Raw genomic sequence first — 19,056 nt, forward strand, 5'->3', positions numbered from 1 at the left:
CCCTCCCATTTCTCTGAAGCAATACAATCCCCTCCTCCTAAGGCATCCCACACTCTCACATGAGCCCATGTCAGGACACACCTTATTCCAAATAAAGTGATGATTTGCTGTATATCAGATTAGAGAAAGGGGCTTTCACAGATATTTAGTATCTGGAAAACAAACCAAAATAATTGGAAAATTGTGCAACATTAAAATAGTTATGAACAGGCAAAATTTACAAGTACACTGAAGGACTGTTTACCCTCAGTATTCACACATATACTCTAGCACAATTATATACCTAAAATAAAGGGCCCATTGAGGACACAGCTTTCTCACCTTGGAATACCCAATGTGACATTCATTTCACCTCTGCCAGCAAAGTGAAAGGTGTTCAGAGTCATCTGTGTTGAAGGCTCCCCAATACTCTGAGCAGCAAGAAGCCCCACAGCTTCTCCTGGGTCACAAAGAGAACGTTGCCACTTTAAATACAACAGATCCTTTAATCTGGAGACAGAAAATGAGAGGTTTAGCTCAATGTACAAAATAAAATCTCAGAAAAGAATGAATTGTTCAGTTTAATAAAGTTACATCTTTGAGACTATTTCTCCTGGTAGTTTATAGATAAATATGCTCCAGAAACTGTAGAATTGTCTGTCCCCACCTGATCAGACAAACACAGCCCATTAACACAGAACTGGGACCTTGGCCAAACTGTATTTTATTTCTGCTGCCAATTCCCAGAATGTCAAAAGAGAGTCCATTTTTTTTACTCCCACTTGCACTTTCTAACTGCCTTGCTAACTCCAAGGTGCATCAAGAGCAAACTTTGTTTTTCAAGATTACCATAAAGTATTATTTTATATGTCTACAATGTATACATTGCTGTTCCAGAGAGGCTTTGCTAAAGCCCTCAGCAGCATGGAAAATTCAGGTTTGGAAGGAGCAGTTAAGCAGAGCCTCTCCACTGCACACTAAGCATGTCTGCCTTTCAAGAATCATTCTGAAACTCACTGCTTAGTTCCACAAAGGCCAAAACAGAAACAAAAACTTCTAGCAAACTCACTTCAAAAGGTATTTTGGGTTTTGGCTCAGTGCAAAGAAGAAGAGATTCAGAGGTTTTTACCTATCAGAAGAAAGTGCTGGGCACATGTAACTCTGGCTGTTCTCAGATGCCCATTTATTGATATAGCCTTCCACTCCATTTTCAAATGTTTCTGAAACAGATGCAAAATAAGTATCTGGACGCCAGACCCCAAGGCTTGGGTCAGGACACTTATTTGTCTTCTTCAGGTACTTTCTTTGTTTCTTCTCATCAAGCTCATACCACATCTTCAACAACTGAAAATAAGAGGAGGTTTTTAAGCTGGCTGGTTTATCCATAGGAAGACCACAAGCAATCAAGCAGCAGAAGGAGGAAAAGACAACCTATGCACAATGTAAGGGTGCACACCACAGAGCAAACAGCTCAGCTACAAATATGGTGTTCTCCTTTTTCTGATATTTAACACTTTTGAAGCAAAATGATTTCAAGATTCTTTACCTGCCTAAAAATACCCCAACTTATGTATCCATAGTAACTGCTCCAGAAATCAGTGAAATATGGACTGAAATAATGATATTAACTGGGAGTGAACATCCTCAATACATTTAAACCTTTGCTTGTAGCTGACTCTCACCTCACCTATCCAAAGCTGGCACAAAAAAGGAGCTTATTATTAAAAGTGTCAAGAGCAACACAAATTCAGCATAGCTCAATAAATGAACCTGTGATTTGGAAGAACAGCTTTTGCAGACAAGCTCACAGAGTCATCTCTCAACACCTTCAACCTGGAACTTCATGCTACCTGCCCAAGTTCCACCAGGATAAATTCCTTGTGACAGCAAGGCTGTGAAGCAGGACCTGTCTGCATTTTGTGTCTATATACATCATCTTCATTACAAGCTATGTCACAGAGGCCAGTGCTGTGATGGACAAGAGGCTTAAGCAAGAGTATTTTCTGGAAAAACTAGGCAGGGCTGGCTCAGCCCTCTAATCTTTGGTATTCAAACAGGCTCTCATCCAGCTAGCAGACAGCTGTCCATGCAAGGGAGATTTACTTTGTGTACATGAGAAAAACCAAATAACCCACTGATAAACAGGAACAACCTCCCCAAACCATTCACAAACATGACCTGTTTTCTAACAACATGTTTATCTTGGTTTTTAGCTCCTTCCCTAGCACTAGGGGCCACAGACTTCAACAAATCTCTGCTTATCACCCACCTAGCTGGCATGATTCTTTTAAAAGGCAACTTGTTTAGTTAGACTGAAACACTTTAGGATATACAGAACAATTAAAAAAAAAGATACTGAATTCTGTAACTTCTTTTGAAGGGTTTAGTCAATACAACTTCTTCTGTCTTACCTGTAAAGTAGCAGGATCTCTTCCATTCTTTATTTCACCTCCTGGAAGCTGTGCTTTCAAACTTGCCAATTTCTTTTGGGAAAACAACAGAAAGCCTCCTTCTCTTTGCACAGAGTGTTGGTGTCTGGCTCGCCACTTCTTGATGGCTTTGAACTGCTGGTTAGCTTGGTGAGACTCCATCCTTGCCAAAGCTTCATCCAGATGGTCTGCCTTCTGGATTACCTGTAAGAAAATAATTTGTGTGATTGTTCTTCTCTCTGTCCTCACTGTATGAGAAAAGGCAAAGCAAACTGAGAAGGTCATCTGTCACTGCAGTAAAACAAATCTGGTTTTCAACACAGCTGAGACAAAACTCCTTATAACTTTGTTATTATCACCACTCAATAATAAGCAGTGGTGATACTGGTAAAAGGAAGTTAATCAAACTTGACAGACTGAAAAGTGAAGTCATCTTTGTTGATTTCAAGTTCAGAGTTAGAACAGACAGTGCTTGGTGCTCTGCTGAAATTGAGACTGCTAAATCACAGTGCAGACTTCAGATTGCTTCCATATTTTGAATAATAAAATAAAATTGTACATTATTCTGAATGTAACTGAGACAAACAAGTGCTGCCACTGGATCCCTGACAGATATGCCAGATGTTAACCATGTGTTTCAGTCTCCCCTTCACCCCTCATAACTGCTTAAGATTTAGGTGTTCTACCTCATAGTTTTCTGCAATGAAAGGAAACTGTTCAGGTTGTAAGAACTGAGTTTTAGGGATATCAAGCCCATCTTCTCCATACAGAAACTGCACCACACTGCCATCACTGTCTCGTACAGTCAGGTCATACTGAACTACCAGTCCTTCCAAATGTTTGATGATACACCTATTCCAGAGGGGAAAAAAAGAGAGAAGAAAAATGACATTAAGAGGCTACAAAGCAACAAGAATTATACAACTTTAACACAAAAACCACTGTTTTCATCAACATCCTAAGTGTACTTAGGGGCTGATCAGGAATTCTGGAAGCCAAAATCCTATAGACACAACACTCATGTGAAATGCTTAACTTGCAAAGATTTCAGCATGTTGCTCCCTCCAGCCTCCTTGGATTGATCTGACTTAAAATGAAAAGTAAACTACCCTCCATTTCTGCTGTCATGCTTTAACAGTTTTCTGAAAGAAAGGGACATCCCTCCTTTAGAACTTGTCACTGTCCTCTGAAACAATTAAAAAATTCCATTTTCTTCTATATATACTGGAGGTGTTGCTTGAGTAAAGACAAAAGCCACTCAAAGTGGCCAAGAAAAACTAGAGCTGCCTGAAACTTACATCTATCTGTATTTGTACCAGAACAAAAGATTTCTGCAAAAGGAGAAGCTGCTGTTATGTGCCAGAGGTAAATTTGAAATGATAATGTTCCAGTGAATCTAGATTTCTAGGAAATTGTACTTAGAACAAGCATTCAGACTATTTTGTGAAAATCAAATACAGTGAAGTCAATCTAAGCAATACAGGCACTTAAAAGACTACAGAATGCTCTCAGAAAAAAAAAGAGAAAAATCAAGCAACCAACAAAAGGACTTTTAAAGGCTCCAGTTCTAAACCATGCCCCTTACCTCTGCAGGTACCCAGAACGGCTGGTTTTGACAGCTGTATCCACAAGACCTTCCCTGCCAGCCATGCAGTGAAAGAAGAATTCCTAAACACAAGCACAATATCATCAGCATTCTGCTAAAAAGTGCATCAAATCTGGCAATTTATGTTCTTCCTCAAAAGCTTCATATGAAACCAGGGTGAACAAAGTCCATTTATCTATAATTGCAGATATTCTCTATTAAAATATCAAGATTTAAACTTCAGTAGCAAAACAAGCAGTCTTAAACTTACAGAAGGTCTGATCCCAGTGAGAAATCTGCCAGTCACAAATCCTCCTGAGCTAGGGGAAAAATCATAAGGCTGGAAACATGGCAGAGATTTGCCAGATGCCATCAGTGGGGGTCTTCGACCTTCCAGCTCAATCTGGCCCAGCAAACAAGAAATCTAAATGTGGACAGGGAAAAAGGAAACATCACTTTTCCATCCAACTTTTGTTCACATAAGCTTGGTAATTTTTCTTGAAAAATACGGCAGTAAAGTCAAATGTTCAGTAAATGCTCTGTAGCTCAATGTGGACTTGTTCATAAAATATTCTAGGTACTGAGGGGCAGAAAAGGCATAGAGATCTCACCTGGTTTTTAAAGTTATTCCAGTACCCTGACTCATCCTCAACATTACCTCAATATCTCATTCTGTATACTTATTTTAACACAGAAATGTGAAACTAAAAATGCTGTAAATATTTTTTATGTCCCTACATTACCCTCACCACCTCTCAGCACTGTACTAAAAACAGAACAAAAACCTCAATCCAAAATGCTCTCTCTTTTGAGCTGTGGTCATTCTCTCCATTTTAGATGGCATTTTTTATAGTGTCTCTTGCTTGGTGTCTGTTTTGCAAATGGTAAAATTAAAATGTATCCTTCCCACTTCTACAAAAATGATGTTGTTCCTATTCAGAGGTTGAAGTCTCCAACAGAGGCCAGGAGTTTTTTCTCCTGCAGTAGGTTTGTTTGCATAAACTGCAGCATTCCTTCTCAAAAGCAGTTCTGCTACTTCAATAAATCCTCATGTACTGAGGATTCAAAAATAGGTTATAATAAACACTGACTCTCTTCCATCACCCACTGAGGTCTTTATTGCATTCTTCTAGCATTTGTCCATGCCAAAGTCCAGAATGAGAACCTTGCTCTGATATCAGATATCCCCACAAGCTCCCAATGGCTTATACTCCATGACACATCACATCAGCACATGTAGCTGCTGAGCATATTCTGGCTGACATTACCTGCATTGTGTTTACAGTGGATCCTTTGGCTCCTGACTGTACCATCAACTGCAAATTGTTCTCTGGAAAGCTCCTGTGGAGACCAAGGGGCATGCAAACCTACAGAGTTTGGGGGGAGCGAAGGGAACAAAACCAAACGTTATTAATAAAATAATAAACACAAGAAATTCCTGTGGAAGGCTTTAACAAAGTGGAACAATGAGGAATCACAAACATTCATATTTATAATTTCAAATGCATCTTGCATAGTAAGCCATCTCCTCAGTCAGGGAGAACAAGGCTGAGGAGGAAAGGCAGCACGTGGAGCCTCATGCTGGGGACAGATGGAAAGCTTCAGCCTCCAGAAGAGTCAGCCACTGCTCATCCACATTAATTAACTTAATTAGAAAGTTAAACAAGATTAGTATGCACAGATGCCTCAATGCCAACCTTGTTGACTTCATTGTTGTAATTGTTTACTTCCTCCTTGAATTTCATATCAACCATGTTAAAATCCCTCTGGTCTTTGCAGAGATGGGCATCCTGCCACTTCCCTTGGACCTCCTCACATGATGCTGTCTCTGGCAAATTAAGAGCAGCTCTAACAGCCTGAAAGTAAAACATAGGAAGTTTTAGGTGTTAAACAGGCATGATTATACAAGGGAGTATTTCAAAAATTTTGCATTATGGAAAAAAAAAAAAAAATCTGCAAAACAGACTTACTTCAATACCACTCTGCCTTGACCTTTCAATGATTTTTTTTCTTTTGTGATCTGCTTCACGTTTAACCAAAATATCTTCAATCCCTGTTAAAGAGGAGAGACAGAACACAAAGTTCTAAACTGAGAAAAAATCAATGAAGGAACCATATTTGGTGTCATTGACTTTGAGTGAAGAGCTGGGAAAGAAAGTCACAATTAAAGTTATAATGATGGTTAGACTCAGGGCCTGCAGTGTGACAAGAAGAAAAAAATAAATCTGAGTAGCTTTTGGATGGAGAAATTGTAAGCTATAAAAAAAAAATCAACATCAGCTAAGCAGTAAGAGTGCAAAATCAACTCCCTAATTTAAGAAGTCTTAACTTCAACAGTCTCTAGAAAATATTAATTGGTGCACTTACACAAATTAATGCTTTATGGACCAGCCACATCAGATCTTTTTCCTCCGTCCACATCAAACTTCCTATTAGCTGAACTTTTCACAATCTGGCAATTTGTAGCTTTTTTTTTTCCAAAAGATAAATTAAAAATACAGATCCTTGAGAGGACAGGACCAGGGAACAATTAAACACTGGAACCTGAACTCCTGTGAGCTATTTGTAAGGAGTCCTGCCACAGACACTAAAATGGTCACTAAAATGGCTGTCAAAACACCAAATCCCAAACTCTTGTCCAGTCTCACTTCTCTTCTGATGTGCCCTAGTGGTCCCAGGCTTGTTATCTTTTCCTAACTAGTTTCTGGAGTCTGGCTCTCAGAAGTCCTATGTCTCACAGTTAATCAGTCACCTTCTTCACTCCAAAAGACACTCCTCCCTTTTCCCTGGCTCACAGCAGTTCTCTTGTTCCCTCACTACTGCTAACAGTTGACTGTGTCTCTATAACCCTTGAATGAGTTTGAAAACCTGCAATGAAAGCTTTCCAAACTGATTTACCAAAAATTTTACAGTAAAATGTGATGCACAAGATTTGACCACCAAGCCCTTAAAGTTTCTTTCATCCTGCTTGTCAGCTGTTCTGCTTTCTATGCAATAAATACTTTTCAGAGAAGCAAAACATGAGGTCTTGATCTAAACAAAAGTTCAACACATTAAAGACACATTAACAGTGTACACTTTGGCTAGACAGGGCAGAAAAGAGAAACTGTTGGACATACTCAAGACTGCACCTTCTCTTTATGCTTAGAAGGCCAGCTATGCACTGACAGAAACCAAGACCAAAAAAGGCTGGCAGGCAGCTATCCCAGTCTGGCAGAATTTCATTAACAGAATTAGCATGCATTATTGCCCAGCCATGTCTGGTTTACAGCTCAGGAGGTGCTGCACTGCTGCAGGTACTCACCCATGGTAAATCCCCTGTAGAGCTGCAGGTAAGCAGTGAAGAGACGCCCCAGACACGACAGCACTTTCCCACTGGTTTCACCCCCATAGATCTCATAGCAGCAGTGGACCAGCCCATAGGCAGAGCTGCCAAAGTGAGCTTTGTCCAAGACTCCACACAGTAATTCCCCATCTCTGATTATAACCTGAAAAATAAACCACAGCTTTGAATCAGGAAATCAGAAATTTTAATCTTATTATGACCTCTACAGGTTTTTCCGTGTAATCTATGTGAAAATTGCTTTAAGTTTAAAAAGCTTACACACTGGTGAATGGTTAAATGTGGTTAGATTATCTACACTTTCAGAATTTATAGCAGAAATGAAACTTATAGCACCACCTGCATTTTCCCACCTATGAAGTTTGACAATGAAGACACAAGGTGTAACAAAAGCAGATGGAATCTACCTAAGTCAGGACCACAGAGAACTTTTCCTGACTCCCAGGCGTATTCTTCCATCACCCACTTCTGGCAGTAACTGTTGCCAAATATCAGCTTCTAATTTTGTCATCTGCCTTGTTCCCTTCCCATTCCTTTACTGTACACACATTTTTAATACAACACAGCCCAGCCAACCCCCAAAGATTGTTGCATACCTGAGATTCACACATTGAATCAAGATTCAGAAATCCTTTTGCAGGTCCCTTTACCCACGCTCTCCCACCAATTTTTGCTTTCCCAGTCAAATTCAGTGGAGCATAGTTGTCTGGAATGATGTTTATCAACAACGTGGAAACAACCTATAAAAAAGCAGGATGAGTTACAGGAATTATTTTTTTTTGCATAATCACTTCTCAACATAAAAAAATCTAGCATGAATGAGAAAAGCAATGTCCTATATGTATTCTTTCCACTGACAGCAAAGTTTTGAAAGCTTGGAAATCTGACAAGGCAGGAATATCGTCCTGCTACTCTACCCTCTGAAGAATCAGTGAGTGAGACACATAATTACTCAGAAATATAAAGCAGCAAAGGTTTTTCCAATAATTGGATATATTGAAATGATTGTAAAAAAAAAGCTGTCTGTTGGGTTTTACAGCTCAGAAACACACAGCAAAACCTACATGGTGTTGATGGGATCTGGCCTTCCCAATGCCCTTAGCAGCACTGGTTTTAGCACTAGCATTCTCCTCACTTTGAAACCACCAGCTTTCTTTAACCCAGTAAATTATAAACTACCTGCTTTCCTGTCCATAATCGCTGTGGCTTCACAATGGCTGGAGGAAAGACTTTAATTTTTCCTTTTTTGTCTGTCAGCCCTCGGTACACAAGCTCCATGTACTGCTCTCTGGTGAAAAAGCAGCCTCGGATTGTCATGCTGACTCCAGAAATCATGTGGTCCTGGATCAAGCCAGGAAGTGGCTTCCCATCCTAAAGGGGTAACAAGAAAAAGGTGGTGGGGTTAATAATTCATGTGCCTCCAGCTCCCAGAATTATTCCCCCTGGATAAAAACACTCAAGTAATTTGTAAAGAATTCATTACAGCATAACTCTCTGCTGAATCTCCTCTGGACACTGCCACTCAAAGGAACAAGTTCAGAAGCACAAGTGGAGAAAGAACACAGAAGTAAACCTCAGAAGTAAATTGATTTTTTAAAAATAAACAAAAGTGACTGCATCTAGAAGGGAACTGATGAGCCAGTTTGACTTGCCTTTGGCACCAGGTACTGCTTGTCAGTGATGGCCAGGGTGTAGGCCTCCGCCCTGCCCAGCTCGCTCTGCGGGAAGTGCGCGTTCATCTCGTCGCCGTCGAAGTCGGCGTTGTAGGCCTTGCAGTTGGCGTAGTGCAGCCTCAGCACCTTCTCCCCGGGCAGGATCCGCGCCCGGTGCGCCTGGATGGAAGGTCTGTGCAGCGTGGGCTGCCGGTTCAGCAGCAGCACGTCCCCGTTCCTGATGTGCCGACACACCTGCCACACAGAGCGCACAGAGCCGCTGGCTGCCGCGCCTCTGAAAGGACTCATTTATCTCTAAACACACACATCCCAAACTTCTTCCTTCTGGTATTTGTGCTCTGTGCAAAACTCAACTGCTTGCCCCTGAACATCTCTCTGCAAACAGTTATTCCCCATTAACTCCCCCAAGCAACAGTGATCAAATCAATCAGCTCTTCATCCAAAGCCCACTGGGCTGAATTTATACCTGCCACAATACACCCCAGAGTAAGGTAGCATTATGACCCAGCAGCCGAAGCAGAGGCCAGGAATCCCTTAATTTCAGCTTTGAGTACAACACAATATAACCTTATCTAGAACAGAGTCTCTTAGAACAGCCTCATTTTAATTTTTCTCTTAGTAACATCCAAATATCCATTTATTATCAACAAGAGTATGGTGAGTTGTTTGTACAATCTAAATACTGTTATGTTTAACTCTGTGACAGGTTCTTAAAGAACTGACATCACAGAAATACTCAGACTTAAATTTCAAATCTCTACTAAGCCTTTTGGAGAGACAGGGTATATATAACAATGGGAAAACTACTAAACACCAAAAATTTTGCCCTAGTAGCCAAAAAGTACATTTTCAACTCTTGCAAGGGATAGAGATGCAGTTAAGAAGTTTCAAAGGATGATTAAGCTGTAGCACAGAGGAGAAACAACTGACATGGAATTAATTAGTTTGGAAAAGACCTCTCCCATCATGGAGTCCACTGCTAAGCCAGCACTGCTGAGGCCACCACTAAGAATACTCTGCACATTAGAAGAAAGTAAAGGCTGGAAAATGGGGTTTAGAATCTGAAAAAGCATCATGTTTTTGTTCCTATGCCCTCAACCAGAGGTGGAGGAGGGCTCTGCCCATACTCACAATCTTCAGGCCTGTCTGGGGTGCCCCTGAGGAGGGGGTGAGCAGCTGCTTGGCGATGGCCTCGCGCTGGGTCAGGCTGGTGGCGCTCAGCACCGTGCGGGACCCGTCCTCGTTGATGACCATGGAGGCACCAGGGTGCACCTTGGGGCCATTGATGACAGCCTGCCTCAGCTCTTTGACATTCCAGGGAGTGACTGGCTGGGGGTAAGTCAGTTTGGTGGCAAATACCTAGACAGGAGGGAAAAGAGGAGAGAAAAAACCATGTTGTTCAATTTTGGCTTAAGACTCTAAAAGTGGCTGATAAAACAGCATCAAAAATGAAGAAATATAACGCAAGCATAAATTACTTTAAGCTCTTGAATGCATCTCCTCCTCAGCCTACTTTAATGTCAAATGAATACATTCTTGTTTTAAAATCATCTATCAATTGTCCTGTCCAATTTCTACTGCAGTGTAAAACTCAATTAGCAATTAAAGAAAGCAAGCATGGGTTTAGCTTCTGCAAATCAGCCAACACATACAGAGAAAAAGCACATTATCATCAGGTTCACTATTTTCTGCAAAGATAATATAATGAAAAGCTCAAATTCAGGCTTGGTGTCATCCCTATGAAGTTAAAAATCCTTAAGGATGATTGAAGTTGGTGACAGTATCATGGCCTTGTCTTAAGGCAATACCTAAAAAATACCTTGTGCAAAGACCATAGGAGGAACAGGATCTACTTTTAAAGTCTGCACCAATTCCTAATCCCACAAAGCAAGTGCAGCTTTTCCTTTTCTTTCTTTCTTTTTTTTTTTTTTTTTTAATCCTCTTTCTCAGATGTAGCATTCTTGCTTTGTAACAGCAAGAATTTCCTGCTCTTCAGTGCTCCTTCCTTATTAACAGTGGGCAGGAAAGCCTCTAGATTTTAAACTGCTACCGAGGTGCCAGCAGTGCAGTTCAGCCCTGAGCTGCAGCAGGAAGACACAGAAGTCCTTTATCTATGCTCACCATAGGGATGCCAATCTCGTTGGTCCCAATGTACATGTCGGGGCAGATGACGGACCGAGCAGCGAAATCCACACGCTTCCCCATCATGTGCTTGCGGAACAGCCCCTCCTTCTTCTCCAGCAGCTTTGGAAACAGAAGGTAACAATTAAAACCTGGGAGCATGGAAAACCAGATGGATCCTGGCAATGATGAGGGGCATGAAAATGACCACATATTAACAATAAATAGATCACTTTTTTCTTACTCCATCGGCTTCTTTTTTAATTCTGATTTTAATGCTACCCACCTGACGAATGCCAGGGTATTTTTCTGTTATCAGTTTGTCCATGTCACTGTCAAACACAATGTTGACATGGCTCTGCAGACGTATCCAAGCATTGTACAGCTTATCTGCAATGCTCTGTCCTGGAATTGTTGTCAGCACAGAACGGTCCAGAGGTTCACTATCCCCTCCTGTCTCCTACAGAAACATAAATTAGAAACAAAAAGTATCTTCTACTTATTAGGCTGAAGTTATAGTATTAATTACAGTATTAAATACAGCAAAAGAAACATTCACCATTATTTTGCACTGGCAGTCAGTCCATGTTAGGAATCACTGTAACTAGAAAATCCTATTCTTAGATAAAAATAATGTAAGTCTAAGAGTTTTTATCACCTACATCACTTTGTTCTCAGTCTAAAGGCCGCTAAACCAGCCTCATCCAAAACTCATTGACCTCCTGTCAAATGTTTCAATAACAGATCTCCACCTAGTGGCTACATTCTGAGTAACTAACAATGTTTCCAAAATGTTTTACAACACAGATGTAAATCAAGCTCCCCTAAAACTAAATCCAATGTCAAAGACCACTCAATGATACAACTGATGAACAATAAGGCAACTGACATACATTATTATTTACACCATACAAGTATGTGTATACAAGTATTGTTACTACTTATATTACTTGTGAAATTTTGGGTCCTACTTAGACATCAACTGTCAAAAATAAACACAATCACAACAGGCTCCACTAGACTTAGAAGCTAAAGTGGCTCTTTTCACTTGATGAGATGCTGGCAAAGTTTTATTGTGAACTGTCTGTGCTGTACATATTTCAGTCTCCACAAACAGGAGCCTATTATGTCTCACATACAGTAATCTGACACCAAAAATCCATGGCTAAGAGAATCTGAGCAAGACGTTTTTTCCCTTTGCACCAGGTAGAAAAGAGCAGAGGGGAAAAAATCAAACAAGGTATGGAACCAGCAGATATTCCAACAGCTCAGGCAAAAACTGTTACAGAAACAGCTTAAACAGGAGCCTTCCTGAACTCCACCCACACATCCAAAAAGAAGCAAAGAATAAGATAACCAGCAACTCTTACTGTTTGAATTTCTTCTGTGATTTTTATTGGCTGGCACTGTTCTTTGGCCATGAAAACCAAGAGCTTCCGGATCAGTTGGGCATCTTTCATCACAGCCTGCAAGTTCACGGTCTGCCCGTTCGTGAACAGGCGATCGCCAACGCGGTTCACAGGACGGTACCTGCAGCAAAGAAAATTGCTTCAGAAGATTAAAGCCACTCAAAAGCAGCATGTTAAACCTCAAACATTCTAAACTAAATCTTCAGTGCATGGAAAATAATCCAAAGTAACAGCAGGCATTTAAAAATGTATTAAAATGTATTCTACTGGGACAGTCATAAAAGAGGAATGATGCTTAAAAAGAAATTCTGTTAGTACTGTGCAGTTATGATGTTCTATAATAATTTAAAATACTAACACTAAAATATAATTTTTCCATAATTAGTATTTCAGTCTTCTAACAAATTCACTTGAAGTTACAATATAACTTATCATCAATTACTAGTGTGTTTTTTATTATTTAAACACTCCACTGACACTTAAGCAGACAGTGTCTGTACTACAGGAGTTTGGATCTCCAACTCCTGCAAAGGACACACTAAAACCTGTGATTTCTACAAAATTTTAGGGGGATAAATTTTACCTAGAAGGTGGAACCACAAGTAGATCTAAAAAAAACATGTCTGGACTGAATCCTGAACTCTCATGGGGATTCATCCCGGGGAAGAGATAACGCAGAAAGAAACCTAAAAAGATACAAAAGAAATATAAACCCATTCTCATTGCTCTTGTTTGGGAATCCAAACCCCCAGATGCACTTGGTCAATCAAGTCAAAAGAATCAGCTAAATCAACACTATTGAGATTGTTTAAAATAAAAACATTTAGACACTAGTTAGAAAGAATTGCCACTCTTTTTTTTTGGTCACACAGGTGGTATTTCAGAAACAACTCTGGACAGAAATATACATTATAGCAAAAGGAGAAAGCACAGTAAGAGGAACAAAGTTTCCAGCTACTGACTGTGACTGATTGACAGAACTGCTTTGTTTTCTCCGGGCAACTGCAGACAGATTCAGAGTATAGGCAAGTCAAAAAAGAGGCTGATAAATCCATTCTCAGTCTTTAACCAGTGTAACTGTGGATTGCAGCACCATAAGAAAATCACTCTCTGCAAACAACAATTGTGATTTGTGGGGAACCACAATTTGAGAATAACTGATTAAAGTGTTAATTTAACTCAGTTCTCTGAGCTGCCAGTCCTCCTGTCACAAAACCTGTTTTGCAGCCATGAGCCCTTAAGGCAAAAGTTAAAGATCTGACAAGGAGTTCATACTGGAAGATTTGCAGATTTGTCCACTAAATGGTACAGAAAACAAAGTAATGTTGCTCTTCACAACCATTACCTTCATTCTTCCACAAAGCCAGGATGTATTCCTTGGCAGTCATTGGTGTCAGGTATCCTCTCTTCCCTAACTGGCTTTCATCAATACCTGAAAAAAAAATTTAAAAAAATGTAAAAAAAATCTCAAGATATTACTACAAAAATTTGGGGTTTTTGTTTTTTTGTTTGTTTGGTTTTTTTTTTTTTTGCTTCCAGAGAAGGAATGGAAATATACACAAAATATACTGGCTGACATCTACATCAAAATTATCATTTAAATTGCTTGCTTTGGGAATATGAAATTATGTAAAAAAGAAATAATTTCTGTGACTAGTGAGTATGAATATAAGCAACAGAAGTAAGACTACACTCTAACATCTAAAGTTTATGTTTTTCTTGACTTACAGTGGGCTGGAACCTTTTTTCAAATTACCTCATCCTCTGACCAAAATACAAATCAAGAGTCAGCATGCAGCTGGGGGAACCTTTCAGTGGGGTTCAGGTACTACCAGTGAGGTATCAAGGTCCCCATGAAATACCCAACTGAAGGAGACAATAGCACCAGCCAGCAATCCTTCCATACTACAAGTGGGAGTCTGGGCTACCTCTGCTTTGGAGAGGAAGGAGAACACATGGTTTTGCTACTGAAAAGCAAAAGACCAAGTATTTTCAAAACAAAGCCAGAGATTTTAAATCTCAATTTCCACAACTCGATGAAAAGCAATTCTCCCATGACCCCAGGCAGTTTCCTATTCTTCTCTTGGCTTAGGTCCAGAAATGCAGATTTTTGTACACTGAAAGTTCAGCTCTCCATTCACCTAAAAACCTCTTCATTCCTTATGCAGAGGTGCATCAATGCCAAGGTTAAAGGTACTCCCTTTGAGACTTAACCATGCACAGGCTATGCACAATGTACCTAACTGTGTGATCCATCCCAGTTCAGGATAGAGAATACTTCCCAATTTTATTTTTCAGCCACAGCTCCAGAGATTTAATCTAGTATTTAAATCAAAGAATAGCAAACAAAATAAACTCTCTATGGAAACGCTTCCTAAGGGCTAAATGACACACATAAATGTCTGCTTCAATTCTGTCTCATTGTGTAAAGGATAAAGGATGCGAAAAGAAAAAGGTTTAAATTGATTCCAGCAATAGCTTAATTAATCATGGAAAGTGCCACCTACTTTCTTTTCTGTCTTTTACTCTTTAAGAGGAAATTCATTCATACGAGTTAGGATTACGTGACTTTCTTCCAGAAGCAGGTCATCCTCCTCCTAATTAATTTTATCTGTAGTTGCTCAGTTCAAAAAATCCAGCAGAAAATCAATCGCCTGCCAAAAATGAAGTGCCCCAAAACCACCCTACAGTTGACAAAGATGATGCTGTTGTACTTCTTTTCCTGACACAGAGACACTTGAAACTGCAAAAGCACAACAGACTCTCAAACAGAAATTTAATGGAATTGGGTTTTCTCTGGCTCTCGAGCTTACTGGTTTAGTTATAATCAGTATTTTCTATGAGTGAGTTCCAAGTGCACAGTCACTGCTAAAAATCTGTGCCCCTTAAATGCAAGGGGGAAGTGCAAACATATTTGAGTGGAAGACAAATATTTCACCTGCTGTCTCATCCAGAATGCCTTCCCCTCCTGACTTATGGTACACTGAAGAAGGATAGGTTACTGTCAGCTTGCTGTTGTGCTCCTTTCGCACCAGTGATCTCCTGGATCTTAAAGGAAAAAAACAAAACAAACAGGACAGGCAGGTAAAGGTTAATATAAATACAGCACTTAACTAGAAACCAGCTTGCTCATGCAGTTAAACTTACTTGCAGTTTGGGCATTTCTTTGAACCCATGTGTGATTTCCAGAACTGTGATACCAGACTATTTCTACACTCACACACATTTTTGACCTAGTAAAGGGAAAAAAACCAAAATTCTTAAAAATAATGAATGTAATAAAAATAAATTAAGACATCCTATATGAAGAACTCATTAAATATTATACAAGTAACTTTAACTATCAGCATGAACATTATTAGTATCAATGCACATATATCTATGAACTCATTAATTAATGTCTTGATCTGTAGTGCTCTTTCATCATTATCCTGTTTGCTGGAGACATACATCCCTCAGTGCTCTCCACCCTCCTTTTTCAATTTATTCCAGAAAGTCTTTATTTTTCAAGTCACTACTGGAATTTAAAGCTTTTCACAAATGATGACTTAACAAGGTAGAAAAGTGACAAAAATCACTTATTTTGACTGCTCATGAATGCATGATTTACAAAGGGCTTAAGCTTAATTTTTAAACAAGTCATCAAGAAATTAAACTTGTCTTATAAACAAATCTGCTCAATGATCTTTGATTTTTAAACTCATTTGCCTCTACTAACCATGTACATTAAACTACATTTAAATGGAAACTAGAATTCAATTACACAAGTCTTCCTAAAAATACCACTGTAACTAATTCTGCAAGTTTGCTGGATGCATGATCTCTCAAAATGTGTACTGTAGCTCAAAGCAGCCAGAGCATCATACAGAGAAGTATCAACATCTGTAGGTGATATACTGACAGCAGTATCAGATTTTAGTATGGTATTTACACCATCAAAACATTGCCCTACACAAACACTATTTTCCAGAAACTCAACAGTTCTACTAACAGGAAATAAAATCCTTTTTAAGTTTAATTTCAGACATTTCCCTCAAAAAGTCCAATAACACAGTTCAGAACTGGACAAAATCCAGCACCTGCAGAGTCCAAGACAGGGTTTGTTCTGCACATTGCTATTTTAAGAGGATAAAGCCCAAGGAATCAGGAGAAGCCTTGCCTGTACTTACATTGGAACACCGATCTTGGATTTGAGAGCTTTGCAATATTTCCTGAACATGGCGATTTAACTCCTCTTCAATTTCTGAGCCTGTCACATCTGCACATTGCTCTACAAACTGAAAGAACAGAAGGAGAGAAATTGGCAGAGAGCTCTATAGTTATGAGACCATGAATTCCAAAAGGGATGGAGCATTACACAGTACTTGCCCTGTTCAGAATGATTTCAAGGTCATGGACAGCATGAAGTAACCCCTTCTCCAGCACCTTCAGCTGACTCAGCAGTAAGTGAACCACGGCTCGAGGACATGTCAGCATGTGGCAGTTCAAACAAGAACCTCTGATGAGAAGGTATAATTTCTGGAAAGAAAGGGGGGAAAAAAGGTTATCCTGGCAGATGTACTAGTTTGCACAGTAAGCAAGTAAATACAATTGTTTGGACTTAAAGAAATTGCTACGATAAATGGGAAATTAGACTAATTTTTAATTAGTTAATTTTAATCACAGAGAAAAATTATTTCAACCAAGCTCATATGCAAAGCATGATCTGTAGATAAACTCTCTGCAGGCTGTCTACATAACAGATACATGAAACACTTGTGGTATCTAGAGCAGCTCTGGGACCAAGGCTGCTCTAACACAGCACCATGACTGCAGCTCCCAACAGCTCACCCCACAGAGGACCATGTGGAACCCAAACCCCATGCTGTAAAATGAAACATTCTGGTCTCAGTCCTACAAGATCCTTCAATCACACTCTCCTCAAGGTCTGGGAAATTATAAGTGGGTTTTATTATTTAACACAGCCCTGTGTTATTATTAACACAGTTCTCTCACTCCAGCTGCATGCAGCCCCCCCATGGCTGGGAATTGCTGCTTCAGGGTTTTAACCCTTGGTCAACACAGTTATTTGACTTAAAGCTGGAACAGGACTAGAAATGGGTACCTCATCTAACTCTTTGGTTACTTGAAAGTGAGGTTTTGACTCTCAAGTAGTAGCCTGTGCAAAAGGCAGCTACTGTAAATGGTGAGATCAACACCTCAGGAGGAAAATTCATCCCAGCTCAGGTTTGTGAAAAACTGGAAGAATACAGAGTTGTTCATGTGCAGTAGTTGTTTAAAGGAAATTATAATTTTTACAGTGCCATTCATTTAATTAAAGTCCACATCATCCATGAAAGCCTATGACATCCTCAAGTCAGTCACATACTTTAGGATGAATATTCCCCCCTCACCTGCCTGTTAATACTGAGGAAAACAATAGTTACAACAAAGTGCATATCTTTCAAAAGCTCTATTTGCATTGAACTATGATGACACAACAAAGCTCTTCTACTACATCTGCTGTTAGTACACTTAAAGGAGAAAACAGTTCTTGGCACCTTTACTAATTTCAAGGACTGCAAATGCACGACAGCTCGGGCACCATCAGCCCTTTCAGCAGCAGAAATGAAGTGTACATACATCGAAGAACAGCGGGTTGTAGACAGGCAGAGGCAGCTCTATGTGGCCAAAGTGCCCGGGGCAGTTGCTGAAGTTCTGCATGCAAGTCGCACACACTTCTTTGGAGTCCGGGGGTCCCAAGGCCAAGTCGTACAGACCATTTACAGCCGGATTCCCCAGATTATCCAGGTACTGAGGGTTTGTTATGGGTTTTACACTCAATTTCCTGAAGTTGAAAGAAAATAATAAAAAATCAACGGCAATAAACAGTGACACGATACACATTTGAATGGTACAACTAGCATGAGCATTTAGTATCTGTGTGATCTTCTCAATTGATGAAAACATCTTTCTGAGAGCATTTTGCAAATACAATGGGAATTTATGTATCACTGATTTCATGATACAATAAGAAAAATCATTCATATCGCAGCAAATATTTATTTTACATCTCTAGCCCCTCTACTAAGAAATTACATCCTTTTGTCAGTGTGTCCCCGCGAGCGGTGTGAGATTTTGCATAAAACTCGGCTGCCGCCATCCCGGCGGCTGGGCCACGGTCCGGTCGGACTACATGTCCCAGCATGCCGCGCGCCACAGCCCGCCGCAGCTGCCCGGCGCCCTGCCGCGGGGCACGCTGGGACTCGTAGTGCCCAGCAGCACCCGCCCAGCTCGGGACACGCACACATGGAGCCTCACCTGATCTCCTCGGCCGTGTACATCCCGAAGGTCACCCCAACCAGCCGCCGCCACGGCACCACTTTGGGAGGCCTCATGGCGAACGAACAACTCTTCCCCGGCCGACTGCCGGTCCCGCTCTGCCGCTGGAAGCGCCGCGCCACGGGCAGCACCACGCGGTCCGGGCTGCGGGGGGGGGCGGGGCCGGGCGGTACCACCGCCGCGGAGGGGCGGTACC

General features: G+C 40.5%; 1 protein-coding gene across 1 annotated transcript in view; it reads right to left on the minus strand.

Moving 5' to 3' along the window:
- Positions 1-19,010, minus strand: part of POLR1A (RNA polymerase I subunit A) — a 29,149-nt gene extending 10,139 nt beyond the window's left edge. The window contains exons 1-25 of the mRNA XM_056490203.1: positions 18,840-19,010; positions 18,162-18,366; positions 16,908-17,057; positions 16,709-16,816; positions 15,687-15,772; positions 15,478-15,587; positions 13,885-13,971; positions 13,123-13,225; positions 12,501-12,660; positions 11,417-11,590; positions 11,131-11,253; positions 10,141-10,368; positions 8,989-9,243; positions 8,516-8,707; positions 7,933-8,076; positions 7,298-7,481; positions 5,964-6,046; positions 5,691-5,849; positions 5,262-5,360; positions 4,265-4,417; positions 3,994-4,076; positions 3,095-3,260; positions 2,391-2,612; positions 1,109-1,323; positions 322-489 (exon numbers count right to left, since the gene is read on the minus strand). Of these exons, the coding sequence (XP_056346178.1) occupies positions 322-489; positions 1,109-1,323; positions 2,391-2,612; positions 3,095-3,260; positions 3,994-4,076; positions 4,265-4,417; positions 5,262-5,360; positions 5,691-5,849; positions 5,964-6,046; positions 7,298-7,481; positions 7,933-8,076; positions 8,516-8,707; positions 8,989-9,243; positions 10,141-10,368; positions 11,131-11,253; positions 11,417-11,590; positions 12,501-12,660; positions 13,123-13,225; positions 13,885-13,971; positions 15,478-15,587; positions 15,687-15,772; positions 16,709-16,816; positions 16,908-17,057; positions 18,162-18,366; positions 18,840-18,916 (3,734 nt within the window). The 5' untranslated portion in view covers positions 18,917-19,010. The remainder of the gene's footprint in view (positions 1-321; positions 490-1,108; positions 1,324-2,390; positions 2,613-3,094; positions 3,261-3,993; positions 4,077-4,264; positions 4,418-5,261; positions 5,361-5,690; positions 5,850-5,963; positions 6,047-7,297; positions 7,482-7,932; positions 8,077-8,515; positions 8,708-8,988; positions 9,244-10,140; positions 10,369-11,130; positions 11,254-11,416; positions 11,591-12,500; positions 12,661-13,122; positions 13,226-13,884; positions 13,972-15,477; positions 15,588-15,686; positions 15,773-16,708; positions 16,817-16,907; positions 17,058-18,161; positions 18,367-18,839) is intronic.
- Positions 19,011-19,056: the final 46 nt, after the last annotated feature.

The sequence above is a fragment of the Oenanthe melanoleuca genome, chromosome 4 (genome assembly GCF_029582105.1).
Source record: "Oenanthe melanoleuca isolate GR-GAL-2019-014 chromosome 4, OMel1.0, whole genome shotgun sequence".
NCBI lineage: Eukaryota > Metazoa > Chordata > Aves > Passeriformes > Muscicapidae > Oenanthe > Oenanthe melanoleuca.